Below are 22,517 nucleotides of genomic sequence, written 5' to 3'. Positions count from 1 at the left end.
AAAGGCTCCTTTTTTTTTGCTTTTACAGAATTAATTCTTTCAGATGGGTGCCTTGTTAAGTAAACCAATACCCAGCCAGACCCATGAAAAAGGCCCATTCACTTTCAATTCATGACGGTAACTTAAGCTAACAGCCTCAATACAGGGGGGGCAAAGCTCTCCATGTGAGGCATCAGGATCAGACTCTGAAAATTAAAGTACCTCTATGTGATACAATACCATTGCTTCTAGATAAATATGACCAAAAAATGATATCGTCGAAGGATTCTCGAAATGCTTAGTAAAGTATATCCTTGATATAGATTGGAATTCAAATAAGCGAATAAGAGTAACTTTTTCCTAGTACGTTATGGTTTAGATTGCCACAACTCTTGTCAAGCTCCTCAGGGCACCTCTTGTGAAAGGCGCTATAAATTATTTGCTATAGATGCTTTGATGACGGCGTATAAGCAGTCGTATGCAATATCTCAGCTTTTGAGCTTGCCGGGGTGAAATTTATACTCTTCAAAAGCATGAAAATGAGTATGCGTTATTTTTCGTGAATATCCGGGGTCTCATCCAAGCTGCAGCCCAACCTGACTCTACATGATTTGTGAGATAAGGATCTCAAAATACAGCTCTTATGGTCAATGTTCCTGGGACAACAGTGACTGCCACACCATGAGCGTAACCATAATTCCTGGTGATATGATTTTCCCTCGTGTTTCTTTAAACAAAGCATACCCTCGTACTCCATCTTTACTTCAAGATAGGCAAGAGGGGTTACTCTTTTTAATTACTCTAGGTGTACACTGTTTACCGTGAGTTTACTAAAGCAGACTCAGAATCCAGGCACAAAATGCCCACGAACAAATGAACACTTTTCATGTGTCAGGAAAGCTGGATTTAAACAGCCTTTTATTTCAGCTTATGAATTTAGCTGAATTCTTGCAAATGATGTTTCTTTGTGTGGTTTATAGCTTGTCATTGTCTCTCACGCCAAACAATAAAAATATATCCCTTAACTGTGTAGGTGTGGTATCATCAGGTATGTGTCTGCCCTGCAGATCTGGTCCAGATCAAACCAAATAAAAACAAACAAAAAAATAGATAATAAAGTGTGAAAGTGGAGGAGGAGTAGAAAAGCGCCCGTGGGTTGGGTTGGGACGTAACTTTAAAAAAAGACGGTGATTTGTCAATGGTTGAGGGAGCAGGAAATCAGCCGCTCTTTGGGGCAGGAAAGAAAAGAGGAATGAACAAGATGAACTGCTCGAACACACAGGCAAAGACAGGCAAGGGCAGGGGAGGGGAGGCAGGATTAGGGAGAGGGGGCGGAGACAAGAGGAAGGGGTGGAGAGCACGTGACATCACAATGGAGCTACTTACCCACGCCTGCTACTCATTGGCTGAGCAGCCCGTCCGTCATTCCACTTCCTCCTCGAGTCTGGTAAAGTTCTGAAAGTACAGAAGTGGAGGCAGAGTCGAGGGAGGGACTCGTACACACACTCTGAGGCACTCACGGCAAGAAACTGAAACAGAGCACGACTTGTAAAGCAAGCCCAGCCAGCCCTTTCTGTCTCCTCTGCTCTCACAGTTTCCTGCTCTGCAAGGAAGCCATTTTGTAGGCCAGAAGTGCTCAACCTTTTGCTTTTTTTCTCTCTCTCTTTTTGTTCCCCTCTGGATTGAGTTTCTCTGCATAGGTTTGGACTTTCCTCTCTGTGGATCAGCTCCGCATCAGAAGGCAGAAGGAAGAAGGAGCAGCACAGCTTCTAAGCTTCCTGATCTCTTCCTGCTGCTGCTTCAAGTGACTCCTGATTTTTTGATTTATTAATTAGAGAAAAGAGTGGGGGGTGGGGGGGGGGTGGGGGCAAGTGCCAGAAGGGAGGGTGAGGTAAAGAGAATTTGTCTCCTTTGACTCTCTGGGAGGATCAGGGAAGGAGGGAGGGGAGCCAAAGACTGGGCTGTGAAAGCCAGGACTCCGGGTGAGTGTGTGGCTGCACCACTCAGCACCTGGTCCTCCTCAGACTCCTCCGCCCCTCCCGGGCCCCCTCCTTGGTTACAGGGGCCCCCGCAGGATGGCCCACGCCAGCTCCTGTATGCCCTCAGGTCCGCTCTCCCCTTTCTTCGCACCTGGTAGCCCCTCTTCCTCGGGATCCATGGTAGTCCAGCCAGGAACTCCAGTCGCCATGACGCCCACAGCCAATCAGCTGGGACTGCTAACTGACTTCGGATCATCTCCCGGAGCCGGCGGGGGGGCTGCACTCCCGGTACCGTCCACCCCTACTGGGGTCTCCTTCATCATCCAGATTGGGCTGACGAGGGAGTCGGTGCTGTTGCCCCATTCTGCAGACCTGGCTTATGTTAAGCAAATTGCCTGCTCTATTGTGGACCAGAAGGTGAGTCCAAACCATGTGACGTCCTTAAGTTACACTTCATTGTACGCTGAGTGTATCTGGAATCGCATGAGTCTTTGTGTGGGTTTGCGTTTGTTATCCTTGGGGGGCGGAGGGGTGGTCTACAAAAATTACCTCCTAATTTGGATATAAGGCGTTGCGTTGTACCTCATTTGTCTGGTTTTCTAACTGGCCCCGGCACCTACAACTCGTGTGCAGGCGCCTCCGTATGCATCCATGCGACGAGCGCGCCCACAATAACATGCACCCAGTAACCCCTGCGGTGTCGAAACTTTGAAACCTGAAAATTCTCTGCAGGCAGCGGGGTTAGTGCTCAGAGAGCCCAAATCAGGTGTCGGTGTGAGACGAGAATACTGCAAGGCAGACTGACTGAGTTTTGTTGTTATTAACAGTCGGGTGTCGCTATGGATTCTCATCAGGACCCTTGAGTAATTTTTTTTTCACGCCCCTATAAAGTACTGGGCCCCCTGAATCTGCCAAGGGTATCCATGGCCCCCTGACACCCCTGTTAACAGTTATTTAATGCACAGCCTAGGAGTCTGCCACAGGCAGCACAGGGCACAAGTACACCCTACTGAGATGGCAGTCTGCCACAGGCAGCACAGGGCACAGGGCACAGGTACACCCTACTGAGACGGCAGTCTGCCACAGGCAGCACAGGGCACAAGTACACCCTACTGAGATGGCAGTCTGCCACAGGCAGCACAGGGCACAGGGCACAGGTACACCCTACTGAGACGGCAGTCTGCCACAGGCAGCACAGGGCACAAGTACACCCTACTGAGATGGCAGTCTGCCACAGGCATCACAGGGCACAGGTACACCCTGCTGAGACGGCAGTCTGCCACAGGCATCACAGGGCACAGGTACACCCTGCTGAGACGGCAGTCTGCCACAGGCAGCACAGGGCACAAGTACACCCTACTGAGATGGCAGTCTGCCACAGGCATCACAGGGCACAGGTACACCCTGCTGAGACGGCAGTCTGCCGCAGGCAGCACAGGGCACAGGTACACCCTACTGAGACGGCAGTCTGCCACAGGCAGCACAGGGCACAAGTACACCCTACTGAGATGGCAGTCTGCCACAGGCATCACAGGGCACAGGTACACCCTGCTGAGACGGCAGTCTGCCGCAGGCAGCACAGGGCACAGGTACACCCTGCTGAGACGGCAGTCTGCCGCAGGCAGCACAGGGCACAGGTACACCCTACTGAGACGGCAGTCTGCCGCAGGCAGCACAGGGCACAGGTACACCCTACTGAGACGGCAGTCTGCCGCAGGCAGCACAGGGCACAGGTACACCCTACTGAGACGGCAGTCTGCCGCAGGCAGCACAGGGCACAGGTACACCCTACTGAGACGGCAGTCTGCCGCAGGCAGCACAGGGCACAGGTACACCCTACTGAGACGGCAGTCTGCCACAGGGCACAGGTACACCCTACTGAGACGGCAGTCTGCCGCAGGCAGCACAGGGCACAGGTACACCCTACTGAGACGGCAGATTGCCACATGCAGCACAGGGCACAGGTACACCCTGGTGAGATGGCAGTCTGCCGCAGGGCACAGGTACACCCTACTGAGACGGCAGATTGCCACATGCAGCACAGGGCACAGGTACACCCTGGTGAGATGGCAGTCTGCCACAGGGCACACACATACACACAACATAGGCATTTTTGAAGTGGCAGTTAATCCACCTGCATGTCGTTCGACTCGGAGGAAACAAACACGAACTGGACAGAACATACAAACTGCACACACACACACACACACACACACACACACGCAGAGGAGCTGGGATTCAACAGTGCTGCCCTTCAGGTACCTTGCCACTGATCCACAACAGCATCAACAATAATAATGTACTTATGCATCGGCGTTTCAAAAACAAGTTACTTGTGCAATTTCATTCATATTTATCTGATGGCTAAACAATCGTTAATATACAGAAACCACCTTTGACCAGGGGCTTAATTATGAGGGGGGATGTCTACCCCCACAATATAATTTGGCTTAAAAATCTGACTTTAATTTGGCGCCCTCCAATAAACAGACCTTTCCTATTTAAATGATTAAGTTGAGTCACCCCCTATTAAGTTGTGCCTCTCATTTCTTTGCCTATGACGGTTTAACACTGGCCATTGCCTTCACAGTTCTGAGGGATTTCTTTCGCGACGCACATTGGTGACCAAACCATTTAATTTGATAGCTCATGTCATGCTGGTGGCGGCGTGATGTTTCCCGGTGAGGAAATAACAGCAGTACTCCAGCCACCTTCATACGCAGAGATAACCGGCACGCAAACTGAAATTCGTCCAGATAAAACCTCCTACCGTGACACGTTCAGCGTCTGACGCTACCTGACAGTCTGAACTGGGAATAGCTGCATTTTTGGTTCAGGGATTTTGGGTTTGGGGGGGCGTGCTGCTGTTTTCGGCATCTCTGGTTCCAGCGGCTAAAGCGCGGTGAGTCACAGCTCACCATGTTTATTCAATGGCCTCCGTGTTCCACTGAAACTTTTTCCATTCATTTGGTAGCTGGTGCAGCGCCTCATATCCCCTTACGGCGGACCTGCCCCCAGCCTTTCTCTTCACTTGTTGGGCCTTTTTTTAATTTGAATAATTTATTCATTAATCTGTGGACCCTTCTGGAGAGCGTCCTCCAGCCCCGGTGAGCTGGGGGGGCCATGTCAGCTGGCCATTGTCTGGGAGATAAAGAGTAGGAAATGACGGCCACATCCGGCCCAAGTCTGCTTAACGTGACCCGCTGTGTCTTACCTCCCCTGCTGGTGGTACTGGGAGAGTGGTGGGGGGAGGGAGTGAGGACCACAGGACGTCCCCTTCTGTACTCCCAGCTTGTTTTGGTGCTGACATGCTAGTCGAAGTGAGTTTTGTAATGTTGATTCTTTGCTAAACCTGTGGAGTGAATCTCACGGGTTTGTTTTGGTGTCTGAAAAGGGTCCCGAGGAATACAGCCCTGAAACCAGTTAGTCACCACACCCAACCTTTCACGCCCTGGAAGGCTCCGGGAAGCTGGTTGGGTTTTCAGGATGAACACAAGATTTCAGACACTATGCCGAGGTCTGAAAACTGGAATTTAAATTGTAAAAAGTAAAAAAAGTAACACGTGTTAATATTATTTCATGCTGAAGTGCTCACTGCACTGGGTGTCATCAAACACATGATGGGGAGTTAAAATGCGAGAACTTTCTAGCAGAGCAAAGAAATCTTGCATTATCATCGAAAGCAATTGGCAGGCATGTGTTAGCCTGTTGTTACTTCTCCATATATGGCCGGGCAGCTCACAGACGGAGAGCGAGCAGAACAGCAACACAGTGCTAAATTAGTTAAAAAAAAAAATCAAATCTGTCTCAGTGCTCCTCTAGATACTTTTCCACGTCCTTGTTAATGTTTCATTCTCTCAACTTTTGAGAATGTTTACTAAGCTTATAATGATTGATGTGTTGCTAATCTAGATAGAATCACAGATTTGTTACTTCCCAGAGTATTGTAATTGAAAAAGATACAGTATTGTAAGTCTATTGTAACCCTAGCCTTCCACTCCCCCAGTCTTATCGTATCACTCAGTCAAGTGTCAAGATAGGTGCGATACTTTTTTGTGTGTGTGAATATGGAATATATTTATATGCCATATTTGTTTACACAAATAACCACAAATTAGCCCTTGTACCTAAGTTGGCTTCTTGCTGTATGCTTATTACTATCTGACTCGCTTGTGTGTGTGTTGCTTTCGGAAAAAGGTTCTGCAAAAGAAACTTAAATGCAAATGACGAGTTTCCTAAGAGCGGCAACAAACCCTTGGAGGTGATTTATGGTTCGGATGAAGCGGAGTTCCTATTCATCATGGTGAATGTGTGACTGGAAGATCAGCATGAGACCTGACTTGTCTCGCCACTTCCAGCTGGGTTTGTGAGTCTGAGACTGTGGTGTTACACACATTAGTATTTTTTATCAGAGGTGGATAGCTCAGGTCCAGAAAGTAAAAATCCAGACCAAGATTTTGTTTCAACCAACTAGTTAAGCATAAAGAGTCACAGAGACTCAACTGGTTGGTTGAAACAAAATCTTGGTCTGGATTTTTACTTTCTGGAACTGAGCTATCCACCCTTGTTCCTTGGTAGATAATCTGTGCACCGAAACAAGAATAATGTTATTGTTAAGCCCCCCCCCCCCCCCCAATCCCCAATGCCCCTCATACTTGTTCAGCTAATGTAATGCCCTCTTAGTCCTGCAGAATGCTTGCTTGGCCGGCCTCCCCATCTCAGCAGACGCGCTCAGCATCAACCGAGCCATTTAGTTCCTCAACACTCAGCTTGTTTTTCTGGGCTTATACGCTGTTAAACACATAGAATCTGGTGACGTGCCGAAATCCTGGTTTAGCCTATTGTTCAATCAATCTGCACAATCGTCTAATTAGGGTCAAAGTTATCTAGAGCTTTTCCCTAGAGGCGCATTATGTATGGAGGGGTTCAGCCCGGGTGTGACAATCGTCTGCCACAGGACTTCCTCACAACCCTCCCCCTTGAAATGTTTTTACAATTTGACCACTGCTTTATATTTCCTGTATTGTGTGTATGCATATCACCAAGCGCCATCTACTCATTGTGTTGCGAAGTTCTGAAGCTCTGTAAATATTGCTCTACTTCCACACATAGGGCTCTGATTTTTGTTATCTGTCGATGACTACCACCGATAAACGATACAGTGCTCTGAAAGAGACAGCTGTCTTTTACCTGACTTTTAAGCTCATGCAGCTTGCTTGTTTGCTGGTGGTGAAAGACGTGCAGATTCCCCAATCAGCACTAGCTCACCGTTGTGACGTCTTGTGAGAAGCTGTATGTAAAGAAGCTGATTGGTCAGGTCGGGAGTGTATCTGGGGAACACAGTGCCTTTATGGGCCACAGGGGACAATCAGCTGAACTTGGATACGATCGTTAAATATCACAAAGCCTGGGCTGGGATTACAGTCCTATTGCGGCCACGTTACCTTTCTTAATAATCACTGCTGCCAAGAACTGTCCATACCTCGCTGATTTATCAACAAACATGCTGAGCCTGCTTTGCATTCATGAAGTATGCAATCATTGATTATGCTGGGAAGATGGAAAAATGACACTAGATTCTTCGCCAGAAAATTAACTCTTCATCAGATGACCCTTTCGGTTTTAGAGCAGGATTCATAATGTTTTAAGTGACTTAAAACTCCTAATTTAAGCACTATTTCTGAAGAAATGTACCTGATTTAACTTGTCTGGCTACAATTATTGGTTACTAGGGGATGAGGTCACGCAGGTCATTTGCTGATCAAAATTCCATCCAGGATGGCAGTCATGATTGAAATGGCTGCAGTACCTATATTACAGCTCTGTGGGAATGTCATGTGTGATATAGGTAAGTCATCTACATGTATTTCACAACAATTTCTCTAGCACAGGGTAGCCTGGAGTCTATCCCAAGAAGCGCAGTCGCAAGGCCGGGGTGTGTTCCAGACAGGACACACTAGGGCTGTGGGTTGCTTGTTCCCTAATTTTTGAACCTACAATCTTTGCATAGTTCGTACAATGCCCTGCTTGTTGAACTACAGAGGCTACAGATGCAATTTAGTGTAATTACACGTCTTCGTAGTAGGGGATGAAAGCCACCGAGAATGAACCTGTTCGGACCAAAGGCATACATGCAAATTCCACTCGCATGGAGTGGAGCTGAGCTTCCGCAGTCCTGAAGGTGTCAGGCTACAGTCTCGCCCAGAGAATACTCGGAGCCTGTCGGCATTTATTTTTGTAGCTATTTTTGGGTTTTACCAAAAGCTGTTTTGTATTTGCACGGAATTGATGTTACTAAAAAGAACATGTTTACTCATTTTCTGGCGTAGCGGCTGCAGTGAGAGTTGGACCAGTAACTCAGTCACATCTCTGCTGCCTGTTTATCGGGGGATTTACGGTCCTCCTAGTTTCTTTCATTCCTCATCAATAAGCCCCTTAAAATGTAAACTTTTTTTTGCCCTGGATATTTTTCTTAATCAATGCCTTCTCCCCCTAAACGACTTTCCTCTCAGACTCACCCCCCCCACATCTGTTTCTCTTATGGCAGTGTTGCCTAGTCCGGTCCTCGGGGACGGTCCACTCCCGGGAGCTGAGAGGGAGCAGAAATGTGTACTGACTGGGAGGGAGCAAAAACATAGACTGACTGGTTTGGGAAACACTTATGGATCTAAACTCGTTAGCTTACAAAAGTACCATTGTCCCCTGTGCCCTGTGCCAATTGAAAGGAGTACACCTCATAGCTAGGGAGAGAGAGCCTTGTTGATGCATGGGGGCAGGGTTGGGGAGCTGTGGGGGGGCTAACTTACCCCCCCCTTGCATAACCCCACTCAAGCTTATCCACCAAAAAAAAACAGCCCTGCGTGATTTCCACCTCCGTTTTGAAATGCCTGGGATAGCAGGAACGTTCTTGATCTCCTGTTTACTAACCTCAGCAGTGTTACAGTAGGGCCGCACCGTGGGTGTGTTTAGACGGATGGTTCTGATAAAACCACATCCTGAAAGTGGTATTGTTGTTATTATAATAGTAGACACCTTCATCCAAAATGCACTGAAATAGCTTACAGCACATCCATTTGTTTATTCAGACCAGCGTGTTCTACTGGGGGTGCGATACAAGGGAAGTAAAAGTTTGTTTAAATGATGGAACTGATTCTGGTGTTCCGGGAATGAGTGACATCGAAATACCTCGCGTTCCGAAAACATCAGACGGTAATCATGGGGGCGCTTTGACAACGATGGTACTGCTTGGGAAGCGGCTGTCAGAGTGGGAATAAGACCTGTGGCCTGTACTACAAAGCGGGGTTACTGGCTTATCGGGGTAACTTGTTGGATTTAAGGTACCGCAGTTTAAATGGACTTCATATTCATTCACTTATATTTTGCCCAGACTATGATAAATCCGACAAGTTACCCCGATAAGCCAGTAACCCCGCTTCGTAGTACAGGCCACGATATTCCCTCCTGAATATTCCAATATCTGTGGTTGCAGGTTCAACAGGATTCCTGAACTGCTGTAGATTTATTTCAGCCTGGAAAAATATTAGATTTTAGTCCTCCAAAGATACATGCTTAAAGAATGACCTGACACTGGGATTTGTGGTTGGATTTTATATGCTATTTATTGGATGATTCTGACAAATCAAGTTCGCTAATCTCCCTCATTGATCCTCACAGACTTGCATTTATGTCAGATATTCTTTGCTTGTTTAACGTATTTGGCGTTTGTGCATTTAATGCAGTAATGAGAAACCACTGCTTCACCTGTCTTTGTGGTCACACAACACTAAACACGGCAGAACCGGAACCGATGCCATCTGCTTCGCCCGTTACCCGGTGCACGTGATCTTTGCCAAGCTCAAAAAACGTGAGCCAATCCGTCTTCCCCGACCCTGATCCTTTCCCTCCACTGCACCTCCATGCAGTAGACAGTAATGCTCCCGTAACACGATGCACATCCACAAGCAGTCGCTCCTCATTTGCATCAGAACGGAACAGAGGTTCGTATTTCCCGACTTTGCGTTCTCTGTTAGCAATGGTGCGGCCTTACATTTGACTAGTCAAAACGCCCGTTGATCATGTCGGCATTCCAGCGGGAAGAGGAAGGCAGGAGAGAGGTCGCTTAGGTCATGCGATTAGGCAGAGCAGGGCTGCACCACGTTTCACGTGCCATGCGGCACCGTTGAGATCAGATATCCTGATTGCCAAGTCTTCGTCCGCTTACTTTTTCTGCAACCTTTTCTTAAGATCTAGCCTCATATTTTGCCTTTTGCTCATTTTCTGAATCTTTCCAACCACGCACTGCCCCACATATGTATTCATGTATTAATATGGTCTTCACAAAAATGCTTAAACTAAATATTTATATTTTCCTTTGAGGGCAAGCATGCTGTTTTAAACCCTGTGATTTTTTTTTCACCCCTTGTCTCTGTACAGTCAGTCATGTCTAATTTGTATTAGAAGACTATGCCGCTCACACCGTTTGCTCTGCGCCATTTCAAAGTGTTTAGGAGGTTTTCGAGTCAAAAGTCTTCCAACCCTGTCCGTTCTCTTTGCGCTTCTTGTTCCTTTTTCTGCTTGGAGCCGACGTGCTTCATTCAGTCATCTTGCATCAAGAAATGCTTCAGGAGGACCTCTACTGATACAAAACACAGTTCAGAAAAATGATATCCTTTGTAAATAAGGTGCGTAGAACATCCTTGGTTGTAGGCCCAATGTAAGATACTCAGGCTCGACTAGCCATGCTTTCAGGATGTCGAATTATTGTGCGATAGCGTCGGTGGATCCCTCTTCCCTTAAGCAGTGACTCAAACTATGGTCCAATACATCCAGCGATGATCTAGAACCTTCTTACGACAAGACTTATTTTTGAAAACATGGACCCCCTTCTTGAAATTCATTAACAATGAAGTAAGAAAAACAGACCATAGTAAAGCCTAATAATCTTCATTAATGATTAATAGACTAAAAATCTCAATACCTATTACTTGTTCTTATGTTTTTTTTTTCCACGAAAGTAGTTTGTCAGTCTGTTACCTGTTTAATTCTTTATTTGCATCTTTTTATGTGTATATATTTTTCTTCCTGTAAATGTGCATTTAAAGGGCCGGTTGGTATTTTTATCGGGGTCAGTTAATTTAACTCTCAACGGTTGTACTGAATGTGCTTATGTTGGCTGCTAGTTTGAAAGTTCCAGAAATAAATATTTGGGAAACAAAGTTTTTGGACTTTTCTGTGCCTGCTATAAGAGCTAGTTGAACTGATTTTAAGCGTACTTTCATGCGGGCTTTGACACGCAGGAATCCCCCTTGTTGTTGTACATGCAGCAGAAAGCTGCAACAGCAAGCCACAGAACTGCTTATCTCTGTATCTCACCTCGATCCCTGGGCCTTTCAGAACACAGGGGTCCGATCGAGGTGTTTACTCTTCATTTCTCGTTTGCTTTCTCGTATGTTTATGTGCGTCACTGCCCTCTGTGTCATACTGCTTGCCTTTATGAGGTCACGGGTTAGTCTTGCTGGGCTTTATTCATGCGAAACGTCACAGGGGCCGCAGCCTCTCTGCTGTGACTCAGAGGCTGAACCGACTCTGACATCCAGAGGCAGTTGGGATACCCGGAGAAGTCTGTCACCGACAAACAGACCGTTAAACTCACATCACCAGAAACAGTCAATCCCCGGCGTTAAGACTGTCCGACTTACGGAAAACTCGTACTTACGAACGGACCACGTCAAGCCTATTATATGAAAAATCTAGAGTTAACTGCAATGGATCATAATAACAAATGCATGCGCTACTTTGAGATGTTTGTGAAGAAGTGCAGCTTCAGTGTCTCTACATACATTACTGTACGTCGTTACTATTATTATAACTATCGTCATCGTCGTCATCATGAACTGTATTATTGTTTTTCTGACTTAGCTACAAATTTGGCATAAAGGCAGACTTAGGGAACGGCTCTGGTTCGTGTCCTGCGGGCTGCCTGTAATAAGAAATGGAAGACTGAAAAGGCCTGAGTATGTGAGCAGAATGAATGGGTGCAAGGCCCACACAAAGGATAATGCACAAAGCCAATGGTTGTGTGTTTGTCCAACCAGTTTCCGTCGCAAGGCAGAAGCCTTCAGTTGTAACAAAATGCAATTATCCTGCCAACTGGGTAGCTATTTCGAACAACAATGGATTACATTATATCAATAGTGCTGGCAATAGACTGAATTATAGAAAGGCGTAAAGTGTTCAACCTGAAGAAAGCTAAACAAATTGAGTTTTTATTCTTCCATCCATCCATTCATCCATCCATCCATCCATCGATTTATCAATTCATTCATTCTTTCATTTGTTAATTTTTAATGGAGAATACACGGAGCCTGAGAGGAGGCTTTCAGTCTATGATCTTGGCTTAAGGAGAAGCTAAAGTTCATTTGAGTTCAGGTTCTCAGAACCAGCTAACTGCCTGTTTTGCCTCGATGGAAAGTGTTTACATGCTGGAAAAGCAAACACACGCGCGACACTTTGCCTGGGATCAGACTGCGTGCCTTGTCCTTCTAAGGAACAAGAGAAGAATGAGAATGATTTATTTTTTGTGGGTGTGGCCCTGCTGACTGATTGGGTGTGGTTAGAAAAAAATGCAGTTCTCCGCAGGTACTGACGTAAAAGGGGGTGACGACATGACTTTTGGGCAAGTGGACGTCCAGTGCGACAGCCAGCCCTCTGACGATTCCAGCAGTAAGTAACCAACCCAGCTGGATGGAGCTCTGCACTGAGTTAGTTAACTATTTCAGCCTAGAGTTACAGGTATTTAGCTAAAATGGATTCTGTATATAAAAGCCCTTCCTACACAATCACAGTATTTCCAGTTTTTGAAATAATGCCTTATTTATCATTTGCACAACCAAAGACACATTAGAAGGCTTATTTTCCATCTTCCATCCTGATCTATACACATATAGTACTGTGCAAAAGTCTTAGGCAGTCAAAGAAAATGTTTATGACTATTTTTCTTGGTTGTATGGATGTATTTGCTTTGAAACAAAAACACAATTTAACATTATATTATATACAAATGAACCATAAATACAGTAAAAAATAAACAAGAATTTCACCTGTTCGCAAAAACTTATAGTTATCTTGTTGGACAGCTAGATAAACTTCGCTTAAGTTCCCAACCTCTCCTCAGGGGCACCTCAGCCATTCCATCTATGCCTTACGTATGTCCTTCAGCTCAATTGATTGATTTGTTTTGTTAAATAACTCAATAAGGTACTGATTAGCCAAATGAGGTGGCATAGTGGTTGAGTCAAAAAATACATGTATTTATTGGGCAGTCGCTGCAAATACTGCGGTGATTTTAGGAGAGGTTTTGAAATGGTTAAGCTGACACAATTTGACAGACGTAATATCATAGTTTTACACCAACATGAAGGTTGTGTTGCATTTTGAGGGGTTAAGGGCCCAATGGACATGTGATTAAGCTGCCAAGGGTGGGATTCAAGCCTGCGAATCACAGGCAGAGTAGCCTAACCTGCTGAACCGCACATGTACCATTTTCTCATTTTTTTGTATATATGTGTATATGTAAATATATCACTTGTGTTGTTTCCTGCCCGGTGCCTGTAACCTTCAGGTTAGGCTCCATACTCCCCACGACCCTGAATAGGAGAAGCAGTTGCAGAAAATGGATGGAAGGATGGATGTATATATGTCTATATTTATGTTATCTTGTCTTATCTTATCTATATTAAGATGATATTTAGAAACAAAATCCCCCCCCATATGTCAATACTATGGGTTGCCCTGCTTCATGCCTATTCATAAATATTTTCGCAGACAGAGACTAGGCAGGATCAAGGATTATGGCTCAGTTATTTGGACTTCCAGCTTACTGGTTGACCTGTACGTAGTTAACCAGCCCAACTGGCAGTGAGTTTGGGACCCGGCAGGAGCGCCTGGCCTTTTCGTCTCCATATAGAGACGGCTTTGTGATTTGTGTGGAAAAGGACCAGGAAGACCGGCTGACACAGACGCCGAGGGCAGTTAGAGATGAAAAAAGGCCCGGTGAAGACGAAATGTGAAAAGGAATCACTTTCATGTCTGCGGACACGTCGCACTGCTACGCAGCGGCTGCAGAAGCATGGCTAGACAACGGAGTCACTTCATTGTGCGGTTTGTTATTGTAGCGCCTTTCCCAAAAGTGACGTCTTTGCGTGTAAACGAGGCCAACAGATTTATAGGGCGAAAGGAGAGCATTCAGCCGGGTCTACAAAAGAGGGAAATAGGGAGTCGGGAGAGTGACTGTGGGGAAGAGACATGCGTGGAGATTGGTGGAGAGGCAGGGAGGAGTCCACCAGGTCACAATGAGGCCATTCAGCAGCACAGTGTTACCGCCAGTGGGGGAGGGGGGGGTGTTTACGCAGTTCTGCTCCTTCCTTCCGCCCCGGCCTCCTCTCCTCCCACTTCCATATGTGATGAATCAAGTTGCTAGGAGCCACAAAGACGCCCTGTAATCGCTCCGCACCGCAGCAATCGCTTTAACGCCACCTGGTCTTCGATCCGGGCTCCTCCAGGTCCACCTTAAGACCCACGAAGCCCCCACAAGTAACAAATGGCCTGCTTTGGTTGAGGTCCGTGCCGGTTCGGTCTGTGCTCTTAGCAGCTTAACCTGTGCTGTTACAGCCCTCTTCAGATTACTCACCCAGGTGGGTATTGATAAATTGAATCAGATTGAAAATTCAGATGGAGTCCCAAAGTGTATCCTTTTGATGCAACTGGTGTTTAGTTCACTCTGGAAAAAGTCCAGCTCTTTATCTCTGAACAGGGTTCATTTATCCATCCATCCATCCAACCATCCATCCATACCTATTATTAAGTACAGGGTTGCAGTTGGGGGGCAGTAAAGAAATACAATGGACTGAACCTTGAAAGAGGTGATGCAGTGGTTAGTACTGTTGCCTCACACCCCTGGACCCGGGTTCGAGTCTCCATCATGGCCCCATGTGTGTGGAGTTTGCATGTTCTCCCCATGTCGTCATGGGGTTTCCTCTGGCTACTCTGATTTCCCCCCACAGTCCAAAAACTTGCTGAGGCTGATTAGAGTTACCACATATGCGAGTGAATGGTGTGTGAGTGAATGGTGTGTGAGTGAATGGTGGGTGAATGATGGTGTGGTGAGTGAATGGTGGGTGAATGATGGTGTGTGAGTGAATGGTGTGTGAGTGAATGGTGGGTGAATGATGGTGTGTGAGTGAATGGTGTGTGAGTGAATGGTGGGTGAATGATGGTGTGTGAGTGAATGGTGGGTGAATGATGGTGTGTGAGTGAATGGTGGGTGAATGATGGTGTGTGAGTGAATGGTGGGTGAATGATGGTGTGTGAGTGAATGGTGGGTGAATGATGGTGTGTGAGTGAATGGTGGGTGAATGATGGTGTGTGAGTGAATGGTGGGTGAATTATGGTGTGTGTGTGCGCTCTGTGATGGGTTGGCACCCCATCCAAGTTTGTTTCCTGTTTTGTGTCCTCAGGCTCCAGACCTCCTGTGACCCTGAACAGGATAAGTGGTTACAGAGAATGAGTGGATGAAACTCACAGAAGTAACACTAGTACTAAAATGATAACATACAGTGATGTACAAATTCCTACATTGCAACTTGCTATGTTACACCGATGATTCTACTGCTTCCTTTCAGGTCAGGGAACAGGGAACCTTTATTTTACATTTGCATGCTACTAATCTAAAGGTTTTTTTTTTAACTACTGGAGGATTGGCCTGTTTCATCCAGTGTGGCCTGGGTGTCAGTGTGTTCTGACCCAGGGTTAGACAAGATTAAGCTGGAATGCAGAGAATAGGTGTGTTCTCTTTGTGCTGCTTCACTAGACAGTCCAGTTTGTTGTGGAGTTTTCTAAGCAACGTGTGGAATCTTGCTGTTAAAAGAGCAGAACGGGAATAGCACTCTGATCACTTAAAGCTTTCCATGGTCTCCGCAGTTTGGCATTCTGACAGCCCGGAAGGGAATTGAATTAATTAACCAAAAACTGTTAGCTAAGTATTGATTCCATGTTCGTCTCTTCGTTAATCAGTCATAATGGTTTGTGTATTTCATGCAGTTACTACACTCAGAAAAAGGGTACCAGTTTGTACCTTTGTCACTGGGCTGGAACCTTACAATTCTGTACCTTTTAAGGCACAGAAATGGACTCCCTAAGGTACAAGCAACATTAATATACCCCCAATGGTACAAAGATGTTCATCAAAGTCCATTTCTGTACCTTAAAAGGTGCAATTACCTACAGCTCATGGTACAACTGGCAGACCCTTGAGGGTACAGCCCCAGTGACAAACAAAGGTACAAATTGTTACCCTTTTTTCTGAGTGTATATGTTCATGTTTTGTACTTCAGTAGTAAGTGAGTTGCTAAGTTACTTGTGCCTTCTCCAGTAAAGTGTTACTATAGTATTTAGCCTATTAATACCTAGCAGTTAGTAAATGACAGCATAAGCTAATATTAGTTAATGTTAAGCTAATGTTTTTATGTCTAAGATTTTATCTGTAAATGGTTCTGCTTTTTGGGGCTCTTCAGTGCTATTATGAGTCAGGTCGTGTTTGATGGGGCGTGTACACTGCACGCTGGTTAGCTGTTTGTGCGTGAACGAGCTCCACATACTTGTGTGTCAGTGCTGTTGCTATGCAAGATGCTGCAGAGCACATGATGCTTTTGCTAGGAGCCTCAAGATAAGGTTTTGTTTGTCTAGTTTCCCATCATGCTCTTCTTCTCCGACATCAATTTGACCATTATGATGTCATAATGATGTCAAATTAATCTTCACACCGACACACTTTTCATCATTAGTTATAGAATTTTAGGTCAAATCTTGGGAGATGTACTGCCACAGAATGCCTGAAAAGTGTCACATTTATCACGATTAAAAGTGTAGCTGAGTATCAAATGAATATTACAGAATTAAGACTGGAGTGTCCTGTGTAATATGCCCCAAACTGTAGTTGAACATACTCTAATTTGGCTTGAGACACAAGCTCTCACTTCCCCTTTGTGAAAACAGAGACAATGAGAAAAAAGCAGCCAGTAAAGGGAACATCCGCCAAACACAACCCTCCTGTGAATTTCAGCTTTTGATGCACCCACAGCGATGCAAACAGGAAGGCGAGCAGGAGCCCCACACGCGGCTGGTGCTGCGGGCCTCTGCGGGCCTTCGGTGTGACTGCGCTTCTGCGGCCAATGTGTGCCTCCGCGTCCTGCTGCTTCTCTCTGACGTAACGCTTCCCGTTAGCCCACAGGCCCCAAGGCCCTCACCTAACTATCCTCCCAATTCCAGGACCTAATCAGGAGGCTTCCTGCTTGCTGGAATATTCTTGTTGACATGCTGTTTTTATCACTACAGAAACAGGCCTTTGCAGAGCTTAGCTGTATTACGGTTAGCTAAAAAGGACTCCAGCTTTACATCCTTACATTCTGTAACTCATTCATAGCTAAGACATCTTTTTAACACAATTATTAACCTGGAGTGAAGTCCAAACCTGTAGCAACAGAATTCCTACTATGATGTCTTTTGTCTCGGCTTTACACGCCCCATGTTTTCTCTTGTTTTGTCCCTTGTGTTTTTAATGTGTTCTACTGTGTTGTATTTTTCTTTTCACATTGCTGGCCAATCCCTGTTTTTTTTTTTTTTTTTTTGCCCAAACCCCCATTTTATCAGGTTCTGCCCTGTCATCCCCCACCATGACAATCTCACGGTGCCATTAATTGGAAGCACTTCGCTGAATGAAAGCGTATTCATAATGATTGCAGAAGTGCTATGTGATTTTTGCTGTGCCGGCTAGCTTACAATAGCACTGTGACCAAGTATAGAAGGATCCTGTTGGATGTCGGGGTATGGGAACAACCAGTCCGGAACCAAAACACGCAGCTGACAGTGGACTATGATGACAAATGAGCTGCTTATACTCTACCTTGCAGTTCCAGTATGGTGAGGGACACTCCCAAGATTTATACAGTTTAGGAGTCCAGCTCATCATTCGTATTCAAGCCAGCCCTACATCACTGGAGTACATTACTTAAGTGATTGGATCATGCCAACGGAATTAAACCTTACGGCTTTTCTATGAAGTGATGGCTTGAGCATCTTCCTGTTTACTTTCGTCGATGTCAGTGAGACTGTCCTTCTCCTACACCTCTTTTGGTTGCGATGCACCAGAAATGCTTTAGGGCAGAATCAGTTGAAGATATCCCGCATTCCTACCATCTTCTTTGTCGTCATTGGGGTGTCACCAAGCTATTAGTAACAGCTCTAGGGAAAGGCCTTTTCTTTTGGGGGGGGGGGGGGAGGGGGTGCAACACATAATAGGGTCTGAAATCGGCCACAATCTGCTCCATGCAGATATGTGTTAATGAAGGTAAAGTTCTGACGTCTTTGCAGCCTCCCTGATCGAACCCCGCAAAATCAAGTGCTTTCACTTCCTGCCAAGATCTCCTTGGTAACCACTTCAGAAACCCCCTTCCCATGAACTCAGTGAATCTCTACAGAGTTTTGTGTTCATCTACCAAAGTAGGGATCATTCTTAAGATGTGGCCAGGAGATAAACGGCAGCAAATAACTGGCTGTTGTTGTCTCTCTGGAGGCCGCTGCTAAATCACACGTCTGCCGGTATGAATCGTACTATCGACAGACAGCGGTGCCCACATCTCACACGTCACGCCGGTTTTGGACGCTAACAAGCTGGCTGGCTTTGAAGGGCAGCACAGGCAGGTTCTGTTACAGCACAGCTCAAAAGCCAGGTATCAGATGGACATTTTGTTGGCCCGTGTTGTTTATGGAGTGCTGCCATCACACATTGGGATGAGAGGAAACAGGCTGAGGGGCTTGTCAGCTCAGGAAAGCCATCAACAGGCCATCAAGTAGCCTCTTCTCAGAGGAGCCGTGATGAAGCCCAGGAGCCAAGCGAGCACTGACTCGGTGTCTGGGATAGACACTCTCTGCTACTCTCAGAATCTCCCCGCAGCTTCTCTTGGGATCCTCTGGCTTTCATCAAGTTGCATCTGTTAGATCATCTCTGAGGGTCAGTGTTTCCATAGTTACCGCAGCGCACTGATCCCATCCTTCTACATCACTGCTTCAGTTTTGACACCTGTGGTAAAATGAGAAGCAATGAAATAACACCATAATTATAGCGCAACGTTTTTTTAAATCCAGAAATAGTCAGCCACCGAATGTAAATTTTTATCTTTACAGAGCAGAGGACATGCTTTGAAGTCTTTTATAGAAATGAAAATGTAATGTGAGACGTCGCTCAAACTCCCATGGTTAGTAACAACGTTCACTGGCCGTTGCAAGTTTATCGTGAAAAATGCAAATCACACCAATGGCTTTAGCTGGATACATTGGTAGAGGATGTTCAATGCAGGTTCAATGGAACTATGGGAAATGTAAGCTCCGCATAAAGCTTTGCATGACAAATGCTTGGGTGTGACTTCTGCGATCTTATCTTGAAAGTGGACGCTTCCTCATTCACAATCACTTCTGTAAACATAGTAGTCCAAGATTCCCCAGAGCTTGTGACTAAAACAAGACCACTCTCTGGTTACTTGTGATCTCGATTCCTGCCGTGTGTACGCACATACGTATTTATGCCATTCCGGAGATATGGAAGCGCACAAAATCCTGTATCAGCTGACGGTGTTTGAATACAACTGACTGGAAATTCAGGCTGCGTTCAGCGATGACATCACGCTGCCTCCCTCAACACCCCTTCCCAGTGATCCATGCAAAGATCTGGTGATTTGTTTGCTTTCCATAAAAGCCTGTTTCCGTGGCGATTTCCATTCTGTGCTGACTCCAGTGTTGAGAACCCCATGTCCATCTAGGGTTTGCGCGGATTACGACATGCATGCGGACGCCCCATAGATGAAAGTAATGCCCGTCTAATAACAGCGAGCTCCTGTTGAGATTGTGCCAAGTTGAAAATGTACTCTCCTGAACCAACTTGTTTAAGAGCAATATGGTGTGTGTTATTGGTAAGAGCCAGTTAGTAGTGTGTGTTAATCGATGGTGCACCCTGGGATAATTACCTTAGGAAAAGTTTGCCGCGGTAGAAATTAGGTTCGGAACCACTACTACACAATATGTGTCTGGGCTGGAGATTGGTGGCTCTTGTATGCTTGGTGAACTGGGCCAAATAATCCCAAAAAGGGAGTGAGTAAGTATTTAACTTCCAAAAAAGGACAATAAAAACCACATGCCCCCCCCCCCCCCCACTCAAATCCACATTTTCCTGTATTTCTACTTCGTGGATGATTGAAACAGCAGGATACTTTACTGCTGAGAAGGGATGGTGAAAAAACAACAGTAACAGAAATAAAAAAACGAGGCTTTGGTGCTTATGGTGTCATTTCCCTGTAATTAGGGCATGTGAGCTTAGTTCGACGTCTTAGTGGCTTAGCTGAGGGTGCATGCAGGCTAGGCTGCTTCACACGGAGGTTCGGTCAGGTGATACCTCAGGCTAGACCGCTGTGGCAAACGCGCAGACAAAAGGCAGGCTAAGGTACCGGCTACTTCCCTGCCAAAGCAGCCGAGTGTGGCGTCCTTGTGTGTGAACAGACAACAGGATTGCATTTCAGCCTACTGTTCCTGCATATCCGGGCCTAAGTGTGCATGTGTGTGTGTGTGTGTGTGTGTGTGTACCCTGATAGCCGATTCTTTTTGTTGCTGCTTTTCCAGACACTCTGTGATCGGCTAATTGTGTCTGTTCGTGGCTGGATCGGGCCTTAAGCGTGTTTGTGTGTGTGCCTGTGTATGTGTGCAGGTGTGCCAGTGATGTTTTATATTTAGGATCTGCTACCTCTCCCCCCCACCCCCTAGCATTGGACTGTGACCAGCATTCTGACCAAATAACCAACCCGTGAGGCAGCAGCGAGGGTGGAGCAGGACCTGGCCGGTCCTCGGGGAGGGAGAATAATCCCCCTTTGTCCAGCTTGGACCGGGCCGAATGCAGGGCAGAGTGCCCCGCGTGTGTAAATCATTCATGCTCCACGCAGCTCTGATCCTCTGGCCCTTGCATGGAAGCTGAGCCTCTCCCTTCCTGAGCCTCTCCTTCCTGAGCCTCTCCTTCCTGAGCCTCCGCAAAGAGCACAACCCCCTTGCCATGTGTTCTTTTTTTGTTTGTTTGTTTTTGACATTCTCACAGCACCACGACATGTCGATTCCCTTCATATTCAGCGATTTAAAGCTTCCAAGCTGAAAGAACTTTCTGGGAGCTAATGCTGCTGTCTTTTCACTTCACGCAGTGTCACTGTTGCAACAAAATATTAACATTTAGCACAGGCTGGGGAAAAGGTGCTTTGCCGCCATTGAGGCTGTTGTTCTGTTGGTAATCAGCCTGCGGTGAATAGTGCAGACTGTCGCTAGTATCTCAGCTGAGGTATTTCGGTGTTTTATGTCGTCTTTTTTTTGCTTTTGGCCTCTGATTCGCTCTGATAAACACAGCCTGCAGGTGATGTACACAGATGCATGTACACAGATTGTCTGCTCTTGAGCGTGACTGAGCATCTACCATCTTTCCATTTTTTCCCCCCTGGTGCAAAGGAGCATGCTTTTTTCGTGTAAGTCTGATCACACGCTGCACCCAACTCAACGTTTAATCTGTTAGACTGCTATTACTGATGCATCGCTTCTCATGAACTAGAAGAACTGGCTGGGTAGCCTTTACCTGCAAGGGAATGACAGATATGCAGTATATGTTGACTAAGAATGAGACTGCTGACCGCAAAGTCCAGGGAGGGTTACAATACCTGATTCCGCATGATACTCTGGATGCTTCTGGGTCATCAGAGTAGTAAAACTGACTGGAGGGGGTGCATCACTCAGCCAGGATCACCACCATCATAACAACGCTTCATTATCTGCCGACAAACCGCGCTATGATTGGTGCATCCAGGAACGCTGATGCAGTTCATCACTAGGGTTCGTGGCAATGGCTAGTGGTTCGATCACCTATTTAAGGGTTCTTCAGCTTCTGACATAATCCAGACGCCTGATGAGTAACTCAAGGGGAATGAACGGGGCATTGAAAATCGTAGGGGTTTGGTTCAACCATGGCTTGAAACATCACTCAGGTGACATAGCCCAGGTCGGTAAGAATGCCTGATAAATAGTAAAATGACAATTGCTATTTTGTTTCTTGCCGTGTGGCAGGTGGCCAGTAGGTACTATGCCATCTGAGTCCCAGCGATCAGCCTCCAATGTTTCTTTTGATTTCTTGTTACGTAATATAAAATGTCACGGAAAATAATCTCATCTCGATTGAGAAGATATTTAGTTTTGAGAAGATGTGCAACCAGCTATGAGAAATTTCAGAGCGTCCATCTCGCCGTTCAATGCAATTTGCATCTGAAATCTCTGTCCATTTCATTTTTTTTAGAACGGGCACAGTTCCAGTTACCTAATCACAGTATGAAAAAAAAAAAACAGTTTCCTTTATGCATTTTCTGATTAAGATAAAAATTATCTCAGAATCATCCACTGCAGGATGGAATTCAGTCCGGCTAAAAGGGAAGA

General features: G+C 46.0%; 1 protein-coding gene across 1 annotated transcript in view; it reads left to right on the top strand.

The window, feature by feature from the left end:
- Window positions 1-1,850: 1,850 nt before the first annotated feature.
- Window positions 1,851-22,517, top strand: part of prkd2 (protein kinase D2) — a 38,442-nt gene continuing 17,775 nt past the window's right edge. The window contains exon 1 of the mRNA XM_048980656.1: window positions 1,851-2,375. Coding sequence (XP_048836613.1) covers window positions 2,055-2,375 — 321 coding nt within the window. The 5' untranslated portion in view covers window positions 1,851-2,054. The remainder of the gene's footprint in view (window positions 2,376-22,517) is intronic.

The sequence above is a fragment of the Brienomyrus brachyistius genome, chromosome 17 (genome assembly GCF_023856365.1).
Source record: "Brienomyrus brachyistius isolate T26 chromosome 17, BBRACH_0.4, whole genome shotgun sequence".
In the NCBI taxonomy this organism is placed as follows: Eukaryota; Metazoa; Chordata; class Actinopteri; order Osteoglossiformes; family Mormyridae; genus Brienomyrus; species Brienomyrus brachyistius.
Note: the sequence above shows the minus strand (reverse complement) of the source record. Positions and strands in the feature narration are given on the sequence as shown.